Below are 10,964 nucleotides of genomic sequence, written 5' to 3'. Positions count from 1 at the left end.
CTGAGATGCATATTCTTTTAATCTCAACTAATTTGAATAAACATGAATGTTCATTCATGCCGACCTGAATGAGCTGCATTAAAATATAGGTCAGGAGGATGTGCGACGCAGAGTTTGGGACCACATGAATGTCTATGAATCATGTCATCCCCATTCAAGAAAAGATTCCATTCAGACAGCTATAGTTGCTACGCCATCTGCAGAATTCTCCATGTACATAGCCTTTACCAACCCGTTAAAAATCTCACTAAATTAAGACAAAAACATTTTTTTTTATTAAAGGAGAAAATAAAAATTGTATACATTTACTTGTGTACAGCTGTACATAATAAAACCGGTTTCACAGAAATCCGAAACATAATAAAAATAATCCACAATCCGTAGAACAGTGTTATTTTGAGTTTCTGATCCCCAACAGTGCATATTTTCCCATCTACCATAAAGTCAAAATCTACATTTAAAGCTGAACATCAGGCACAAATATTTCCAATATTTCTGTAACTGCTGATCCCTCTTGCCATAATACTGCATTTATTTCCAATGAAACCCATGCAAATACCTGAAAACAGTCCAAAAAGCAAGGCTCCAAAGTGCCAGTAGCAAAGGACTTGCTGTAATAAAACACTTGTAACAGACAAGTAATGGCAGCACCACCCAGATACATTTGTACTGGGTTACTGGTCTCCACCTGCGCAAGATAATAAGCCAGAGACAGCTGCTACAGCTCTGGTGACGGGACTAATTTTGCAGAATCATGCAGGGACAATTCTCCAGTCCCATCACTACCCATATACCTGGGCTCAGGTACCTCTCTTCAATTTTGATTTACTAAAGCACTGCAGCCATAAACTGCATAGCAGCTGCTACAGCTATACTGCCTCACATCTGAAGCCTAAAGTGGTTTTAAACCTCAGACAAAGCACATCCATCTATAGTGTGTACTTGTCACAATTAAGAGTGCCAAGTCATTTCTGTCTCCAGTCCTGCAGAGTTCCATTAGGTCGTCTGGTGATATCCGTGAAGACCCCGGACTTCTACTTCCATCAGAGAGAACCAATGATTTGATCATTCAAGCCTTTTTGACCCGGTGTTGATGACATCCGGCTCCACCCTTTCTGGTAAGAGTACCTCATCTTATTTCATCTATTGGATCCACCACTGTTGAAGTCTCTTAAGGTCATTTGCACGATAGAAGATTGACACCTTATTGTCATGCGCTTCCTTTGGACTTTGATATAATTCACTTCATTTTGGACTTTTTGCTTTGTGTATGACTGTTACATTTAGGTACATTTCCACATGCATTGGGTTTGATTTTTCACATTTTCTCCTTGCACTGTATCACAGAGCATATATTTTGTTAGCGCTACATTTTTCTACACTCTTCGTTTAAAATTTGTCACATTTTGTGTAGCAGCTGCCCTATTTATTGTATATTTGCGCAGTATTATTCCACTTCTAGGATAAGTGATGACATGAATATCAATTTGACATATTTTAAAAGAGAGGTGCAGGAAAAAATAAAAACATTAATACCCACCAATGTGGATGCAGCATCGACCCGATGCTGCAGTTGTCTCCCTCTGGCTCTAAGACTGGGAACTGGGTGATCATGTGACCGATCATCGCTCAGTTTTCCTACTTTACTGAGCAGAGCGCAGTGACTGTGTCATCAGCTCTCTGCTCTGCCCCTCCAGCGCTTACTGGAGGGGCTGGGCTGTAGAGGAGGTGGGTGCAGCTGGCTCAGGCTCCTAGTGGTGCACTGAGAGGCTGAGCCAAGCTGCAGGTCAGGCATCTGGATGGATCCTGACTTTATTGTCCGGATCCCTGCAGAGCCTGGACCAGCTATGCAATATCAGCTGCCAGCGAGCTTTAGCCTGCTGTCAGCTGAATCCAAGTCACAGGAGTGCAGAACTAAGTGCAATACTGTGACACAGAAGAGAGAGAGCTTTGGCCCTACTTCTTTAAAGGAAAAGTTCACCGTTTGGGAAAAAAATAATAAATGCACAAATTTTTTTTCAGAAAAAAAATGTGCATTTATTATTTTTTCCCTAAGGAGCTTGGAAAGCATTGCACCTGCAATTAGTGGATTAGGGGTGTAATACCAGACTCCTGTTGACAAGCCACGCAGCCATCTGCCCATACCTAAATACTGCCTGACTGTTAATGAACTACAAGGCTACTCATCAGGGACCTGGCAGTCCATTCAGAACTACAAGCCGCCAGCCGCAATGGCCGACGGTGGTTGTAGTACGTGCATTCACGGGAAACTGTGAATGAATGAAGCGGCCATGTGGGCGGAGCACAGCACAGCTGCATTATTTTCAAATAGTGACAGCGCGTGTGGGGAGAAGATCCTCCGCTCACTGTCACAGGAAGGGACGAGAGGGGAAAAGGCTGCAGCTACTGGAACATGTTACACTCTAAATATGGGTGGAACATGTGACATGTTCCAAAAGGTGAACTTATCCTTAAGGTGTTTGAATGCTGGAAAAGCGTACAGAATTTTCGTGAGAAGCAGAACTGTTTAGAGTTACACTTAGCCCACTGGATGGTTCTGACTTTTTCAAGATGCGACTAGACAAAAATGGTGTTGCTTTCCTTTATGTGGGGTCTGATCGGTTTATTTCCCATCTGGTCATAGCTTTAGTTACATGAAGCTATTTCCCCGGCTGCCAACCCATACACAAAATTATTAAGTGGTAGAACATAAGGTTTAAAAGAAAAAAACAATGGCTTTGCACATGCCCAAAAACTAACAGTAAATCATTATAGATTTTCAGTGAAGGACAGGAAAACATGCACTGTGCAACATTTACAGAGTCTTGTTTATGGCAATTTTAGAGTTTCTTTCTATTTCTCCACCGAAGGTTGAACTTTGTTGCTTTCTGTTTCTCCTCTTCTCCTGTTTATAAAAATAATAAATGGTGATCAAAAGTTTTTCCCAACAACAGTCTACACAAAATGTGGTGAATTTACTAATGAAATGCATAAGGTTAAGCTCTCACTTTAATAATATGCATGAAAAATATCCTGCTTAAAAGTATGCAGTACATCTTTGCCATACACACACACACATTTCCCCATGTTTTATCTCTTTAAAAAGCAGAAAATTGCTGAACAAAATTGGTCAATCCTGCCAGAAATTTAGTGTGCTCCTAACCGCTTGTAGTGAGCAGACAACTCTTTGCTGCACTGAAATCCCAAGTAGTGTTTATAGCACTGCTGGAGCTCTTTTTTCCTGAAATGCAGAACCCCAAAAATTATAATTATATATATATATATAATTATAATTTTTATATATATATATATATATATATATATATATATATATATATATATATACACACATACACACACACACACACATATATATATATATATATATATACATACACACTGTGGGGAAATTATTTGATCCCCTGAAGATTTTGTAAATTTGCCTGCTTACAAAGAAATGAAGGGTCTATCATTTTATCATTGGTGTATTTAAAATGATAGAGACAGAAGATCAACTAAAAATCCAGAAAAAAAAACATGATAGAAATGTTATAAATGGAGTTGAGCAAAAAAAAAAAAAGTATTTCATCCCCAAGCAAAACATGACTTAGTACTTGGTGGAGAAACCCTTGTTGGCAAGCACAGAAGTAAGACATTTCCTGTAGTTGGTGACCAGGGTTGCACACATCTCAGGAGGGATTTTGGTCCACTCTTCTTTATAGATCTTCTCTAAATCCACCCAAAAGAGGAAGCTCCACTTGTTTGCCTCCTGCCCCTGCAAGGGGGGTGTTGGCGTAGTAGGTACCTACTCCCACTTCTATCTGACTTTGCCACAGCAAACTCAACCGGAAATTCGCCCCCCTTCCCCCCCCCCCGCTGCCGAGCCATTCATGAAGCAATCTGCGCATTCACAGTAGGGGACTGGTTGTTAAGCTGCATGGCTTCATTTTCGGTTTCCATTAGTTGAGATGGCAGCAGCCTCAGGTGAAGACACCTCTGGATCCTTGGTCAGATAAATGTCCTAACATTAAAAGTCAGCAGCTACAGTATTTGTAGCTGCTGGCTTATTTTTTTTTCTGAAGGAGCCTGGAGCACTGCTATAAGGTTTTTTGGCTGTGGCTTGGCAATTTGAAGTTTCAGCTCCCTCCATAAATATTCTATAGAATTAAGGTCTGGAGACTGGCTAGGCCACTCCATGACCTTAATGTGCTTCTGTTTAAGCCACTCCTTTGTTGACTTGGCGGTATGTTTTGGGTCGTTGTCATGCTGGAAGACCCATCCACGACCCATCTTCAATGTTCCAGCTGAGGGAAGAAGGTTCTCATCCAAGATTTTACAATACATGGCCCCGTCCATTGACCCCTCAAGTTGGCCTGTACCCTAGCAGAGAAACAACCCCAAAGCATCATGTTTCCACCTCCGTGCTTCACTGTAGGGATGGTGTTCTTAAGGTCATAGTCAGCAATTTTCTCCCTCCATACATGGCAAGTTGAGTTAATGCCAAAGAGCTCAATTTTGGTCTCATCTGACCACAGCATTTTCTCCCAATCCTTCTCTGAATCGATTAGCTTTTTATTGGCAAACTTCAGACTGGCCTGTACATGTGCCTTCTTGAGGAGGGGGGACTTTGCAGGCGCTGCAGGATTTCAATCCATGGTGGTGTATTGTGTTACCAATAGTTTGTTTGGTGGCTGTGGTCCCGACTGCCTTGAGATCATTCACAAGCTCCCCCCCCATGTAGTTCTGGCCCGATTCCTAATTTTTCTCATGATCATCATTACCCCATGAGGCGAAATCTTGCATGGAACTCCAGACCAAGAGCGATTGGTGGTTACTTTGTATTTCTTCCAAAAGCAAATAACTGCTCCAACAGTTGTCTCCTTCTCACCAAGCTTCTTGCTGATGGTCTTGTAGCCCATTCCAGCCTTGTGCATGTCTACAATCTTGTGCCCGACATCCTTTTACAGCTCTTTGGTCTTTCCCATGATGGTGAGGTTTGAATGAAAGAAAGATTCTGTGGACAGGTGTCTTTTATACACATAACGAGTTGTCGTTAAGAGCACCTTCTTAAATTACTTATCTGTGTACCACATGAGGACATACGGTAGCCAGTCTGTGGGAGCCAGAATTATTGTTGGTTGGTAGGGGATCAAATACTTATTTTACTCACTGAACTGAAACTCAATTTATAACATTTGTATCGTGTTTTTTTATGGCTTTTTGGTTGACATTCTGTCTCTAGCATTTAAAAACACACCGATGATAAAAAAAAGTATAGACCCTTCATTTCTTTGTAAGTTGGCATACTTACAAAATCTGCAGGGAATAAATTATTTTCCCGTTTATACACACACATGCTAAAATTTACAAGTTACTACTTGTGTTTTAAATAAAATTTTTACTGGATTAGTGCACTATGGAGCCCACCTTCTCTTATTACATGTAAACTGTATTTGATGAGCCACGAAAGCGATCCTTATACTGGAGCGGTTTTGGATACCTCTGGAAACCAACTGATTGCTGGGAATTATTGTTCCATCTATACAAGAGGCTTGCCTCGACCCATGGGGGTCTCTGCATGCGGTGAGAGGCTGGGGAAAACTATTGGCACACAGCGGATGGTGACAACACTTGGATGGTTTCCGTTTTTTTCTTGCACAAGCACTTTACTTTATTAACTATCTATTATCCTTGATTGGACAATACTGAGCGGATGGTGACGACACTTTGGATGAATTGGATGTTTCCTGTTTACTTGAAGGGGGAACTTTACTTTATGAATTTTTTTGTTAACTTTGATTGGACATTTTATTTTCATGTACTTATCACTTTGAAGCACCTTTGCACTTTTGGAATTTTTTGCAGTTCTATGTAAGATTACATATATGAAGTTTCTCACTTGATTATTGCACTTTTGAATATTGCACTTTATAGCTTATTAATTATTGTTTCACTGAGTATGCGCCATATTATTTATTCCTATTGATAGATTTGCTCCCTTTTATTTAGCTGCAGGACTTTGTGCCTCCACCTCCAACTCATACACAATTCTGTATCGCTGCACTTCCAATAGTGCAAGTGAAGTTGAAGAATAAGCGCCACAGAACAACCAAAATGTTGATGAGAAAGCCTTAATGAATTTTCAGTGGAAGACACAGTGATGGGAATTAATCAGAACCGGAGCAGCTAATCAGCTTCTCTCTTTCATTTTCAAGGCTTAACAATCAAGAAGCTGAACACAGGAGCTGATTGGTTGCTATGCACAGCTACTCCAGTTTTAATACTCACAGTAAATATGCCAACACAAACACAATTAAATGTTTTTCTGTGTAAAAAAAAAAAAAAAAAAAAAAAAAACACTTCACTCCCTTTAGTGTATGATTATATATATATATATATATATATATATATATATATATATATATATATATATATATATATATATATATATATATATATATATATATATATATATTATATATAAAATACTGTTGAATATTATTACATACCCCAGGAGTTGTCCATAAACTTAACTGCTGGCATTTTGTTTGCTCCCGTTTTTCTTGAAATGGAAAGAAATTCATTTGCTGCAAAAAACATAAAAGTACAAATATGTAAGGTGTTATGCATATTATCACCTGCTGAAGGAGATAACCATCCTACTGTGTAACTTAATCCCTTCACGCCGAAGTAACACAATTATGCGGCCTCACTGGACTGAGCTTTTTTCAGTGGGGCCACATATTTGCGCATCTCCCTTTGTGCTGGGAGCACGCCACCCTCACCTGATCGCTGTGATAGCCTCTGATTGCCCATCACAGTGATCAGTTACTGTGAATCCCGTCCCCACGCATTTCTCTGTGAGTTGATTAGAGAGATGCATCGTATCTCTCTCCCTTTGCAGAGTAGAAAATAAATAAATAATAAAATTTAAAAAAATTGCTAGATCAAGGTTTGATCTAGGCCAGTGTGAGGGTTAGTGTTTGGGTCAAAGGTCAGGGTCAGTATTCTTTTGGACAGGAATTTTTTATTTTTTTATTAGTATCAGTGTGTTTTAGTTAGGATTAAAAAAAAAAAGAAGCAAAATGTGCACTATTGTTTTTTTAGCTGTACTACGGGTACAAACAACTAACATGCCCATATGTGGTATAGCTGCGATTGTCAGAATTTCATTTGGGTTGCTCTTTGGTAGAAGGTTATAGTAGTAGCAGGAAATATACAGCTACATTTTTAAAAAAAATATATATTTTTTTACTATTATGGGCCAGTTTTCCTTTGATAATAAAAAAAAAAAAACATGAGATATTCATTACCATTTACCATCAAATGAAAGCCCAATTTGTCCTGAAAAAAACAAGGTATAATCCACCTGGATGTACAAAATAGTTGTGATGTTATGTACAGTTTTACTAACACATGTCAAAGTTGCAAAATTGTGCTTAGGCATTAAGATTTACATAGTTACATACATAGTAGGTGAGGTTGAAAAAAGTCAAGTCCATCAACTCCAACCTATAAGTGTGATTATATGTCAGTATTACATTGTATATCCCTGTATGTTACGGTCGTTCAGGTGCTTATCTAATAGTTTTTTAATACTAATCGATGCCCCCCCCCGCTGAGACCACCACCTGTGGTGTGAATGTGAATTCCACATCCTTGCCGCTCTTACAGTAAAGAACCCTCTACGTAGTTTAAGGTTAAACGTCTTTTCTTCTAATTTTAATAAGTGGCCACGTGTCTTGTTAAACTCCCTTCCACAAAAAAGTTTTATCCCTATTGTGGGGTCACCAGTATGGTATTTGTAAACTGAAATCATATCCGCCCTTCTTTGTAATCGCTCCATTTCCAGTACATTCTTCCTGAGGACTGGTGCCCAGAACTGGACAGCATACTTCAGGTGAGGCCGAACCAGAGTCTTGTAGAGTGGGAGAATTATCGCTTTATCCCTAGAGTTAATCCCTTTTTTAATGCATGCCAATATTCTGTTTGCTTTGTTAGCAGCAGCTTGGCATTGCATGCCATTGCTGAGCCTATCATCTACTAGGACCCCCAGGTCCTTTTTCATCCTAGATTCCCCCAGAGGTTCTCCGCCCAGTGTATAGATTGCATTCACATTTTTGCCACCCAAATGCATTATTTTACATCATTATACATTTGTTTTACCTTTAGGAGCAAAGGGGTTAAAGAAAATGTGTCTGACCAGGTAAATTGGAGCTGCCAATACAGATTTGCCTTTAAAGATGCAAGAGCTGCTTTATTACTTTTCATCCTGACTTTTGACCTGGATGCTTTTGTAACAGAAGTCACATGTCAACGTTTTCCATATTTCTATATGGCAAGCTAATGACCAGTGAAGCTGTAGCCTAGTCTGTGCTTGTATAATTCTAGCTAAAGTGTGCTATTTCAGGGATTCTGTCTGCCAGAATGTAATATCTGCCTAGCAAATCACAGAGCTGTAAACCCCATTTTTTCTTAGAATTGTATTTTAAGTATATTGTATTTAATAATTGTAAGTTTTAAGTAATGCTTTACTGGTAAAAAGCCAATGCAATGAATGCAAGTAAACTGAACACAGTTTTGCTTTTACTTTTAACCTCTTCCAGTCCACAAACTTATGATATGATCATTCTTAAGCAGATTTCAGATTTAGCCGCTCGTTATGTGGAAAAATGATATATCAAAACAAAATCACACCATTGTTGTGTACTGTATACGACCAGCATACTAGCGTCAAGTAGTGAAATGCAGACACACAAACAGGTGTCATTTTAGGTATTTAAATGAATAAGCTCACCTTCTGGAACATGTTATATGTTCCAGTAGCTACAGCCTCTCTCCCTCTCCCTGCGACAGCGAGCGGAGGATCTTCCCCGCAAACCCGCTGTCACTATTTGAAAGTAACGTGGCCGCGCACACAGGCGCGTCATTCATTTACAGTTTTTGTGTTTACAGACAAACAGGTGATATTTTTTTTAGGCATTTAAAGGATAAGTTCACCTTTTTGGAACATGTTACATGTTCCGCCCATATTTAGGGTGGAACATGTAACATGTTCCAGTAGCTGCAGCCTTTCCCCCTCTCTGTGACAGCGAGAGGGGAATCTTCTCCCCACGCCAGCTGTCAACATTTGAAACGGGGCCGTGCTGGGCTTTATCCACACAACCGTGACATTGCATGCACAAAATACAACTACCGTGAGCCATTGCAGCTGGCTGCTTGTAGTTCTTAATAGACTGAGACTGTCACTGATGAGTAGCCTTGTAGTTCATTACAAGCGGTTTACAAACTGCAGGGCTTGTTAAACAGTCAGTACATATGAAGATATGGGCTGAAAGCTGCAGAGCTTGTCTGTAGGAGTCTGGCATTACACCCAATTCACTGATAACGGGTGCAATGCTATCCAGGCTCCTTAAGAAAAAAATAATTAATGCACATTTTTTGCAAAAATATGTGCATCTATTATTTTTTCCCCAAAAGGTAAACCTATCCTTTAAAAATCCTTTAACATGGTCTCGGTTTTCACCTAAGGAAAAGTACCATTATGATATGTGATGTAAAATCTAGTGGCCAGTGTGCAGAGTTCTCAAAAGAGACTTTAAACATGGTGTCACCTTTTCCAGCACATTTTGCATAATTCATCATTTGGATTACTGATCTAGTCAATTCATCAAACTTCTACTGAGAGAGGACACAGTAAGGTTAATTTATTTTTTTTATTCTAGTAGAATTTAACATTCTTTCAACCTTCCTAATTCTAAATAATACATGCATGTGCACTGGGGTAACAATTACGCGATGGAGCGCTCTGCAATCACAGCACAGGCAGTGTGCTGTGAACGCACAGTGAACTGCACAATCGCTAGCGACATCCAAAGCCGATATCTATATCTTGTTACCAATGCATTTTTAAAAGATTTTGAAAGTACATCATACAAGCTTTAATATAGGGGAAAATAAAAATGTTGGGTTTATCACAACTTTAAATAAAAGCCATTACAGACAGACATAAAAGGATTCACCACGATCATACAATACAGACCTGTTGTCCTGTTTTTGTTTTTTCCATACAATGTGCTCTGGAGGAACTGTTTTGCTTTTTGCTGCTGTAAATCAATTGCATTTTGATCGTTCAGGTGCACAACCATATAGTTGTTTTGGAGACTGTGATAAGAGAAATATGCCAGGTAAGATTGGAAAACATTCATTCATTTCTTTCAAGCAGTTTCATGTGCCTTAGGCCTCATTCACACGAGGCGGACCCAGTTTCCACGGAGCCCGCCTCGGTCCGCTGGCTCAGCAGGAGATCTCTCCGTGGATCTCCGCTGAGCCGGCGGATGACAGGTCCCTCTCTGCTCACCGAGCGGGGAGGGGCTTGTCAGGCGCCGCTGCTGCCTATGGAGGGATCAGACGAAAACGGACAGCATGTCCGTTTTCATCAGATCTCACCCGATCTGATAGCGACGGATCTCGAAGTAGGGCCATCCGTCTGCTTTATGCGGATCGGACCGGGTCGAATATCAGCGGACATGTCGACGCTGACATCCATCACTCCATAGGCTAACATGGAGCGCCTGTTCAAATCCGCCGTCAAAACTGACAGGCGGATCTGAACAGTCCGATCGTGTGAAAGGGGCCTAACATGTAAAAAAACAAAACTGTAATCTTTCAAAATACATATTGTAAGTTTAGTTAGTTCGTACTAAGTTTTACAAAACAGGGATTATTCACAGAAGCCAGATGCTAGCTTTTTTTTTTTTATTATAGTTACAGAACCAAAGTTCTGCTTAGCTAAATTCATCCACACAGGGAGCGAATTCACCCCTCTGACCTCTTTATAAATGACATTTCCATCCACAGCTCCTTCCCCAGTCATAGTCACCATTACAGGAAATGGTGACATCACCAGAGCTTCATTATAAGAAAGCTCCCGAACCTAGAGATTGGCCGCTAGGAAAGTTATA

The 10,964-nt window shown here is 40.0% G+C and overlaps 1 protein-coding gene across 1 annotated transcript in view; it reads right to left on the bottom strand.

Moving 5' to 3' along the window:
• Nucleotides 1–252: 252 nt before the first annotated feature.
• Nucleotides 253–10,964, bottom strand: part of NOL7 (nucleolar protein 7) — a 41,294-nt gene continuing 30,582 nt past the window's right edge. Inside the window, exons 6-8 of the mRNA XM_073631083.1 lie at nt 10,043–10,164; nt 6,510–6,587; nt 253–2,905 (exon numbers count right to left, since the gene is read on the bottom strand). Coding sequence (XP_073487184.1) covers nt 2,841–2,905; nt 6,510–6,587; nt 10,043–10,164 — 265 coding nt within the window. The 3' untranslated portion in view covers nt 253–2,840. The remainder of the gene's footprint in view (nt 2,906–6,509; nt 6,588–10,042; nt 10,165–10,964) is intronic.

The sequence above is a fragment of the Aquarana catesbeiana genome, linkage group LG05 (assembly GCF_042186555.1).
Source record: "Aquarana catesbeiana isolate 2022-GZ linkage group LG05, ASM4218655v1, whole genome shotgun sequence".
In the NCBI taxonomy this organism is placed as follows: domain Eukaryota; kingdom Metazoa; phylum Chordata; class Amphibia; order Anura; family Ranidae; genus Aquarana; species Aquarana catesbeiana.
Note: the sequence above shows the minus strand (reverse complement) of the source record. Positions and strands in the feature narration are given on the sequence as shown.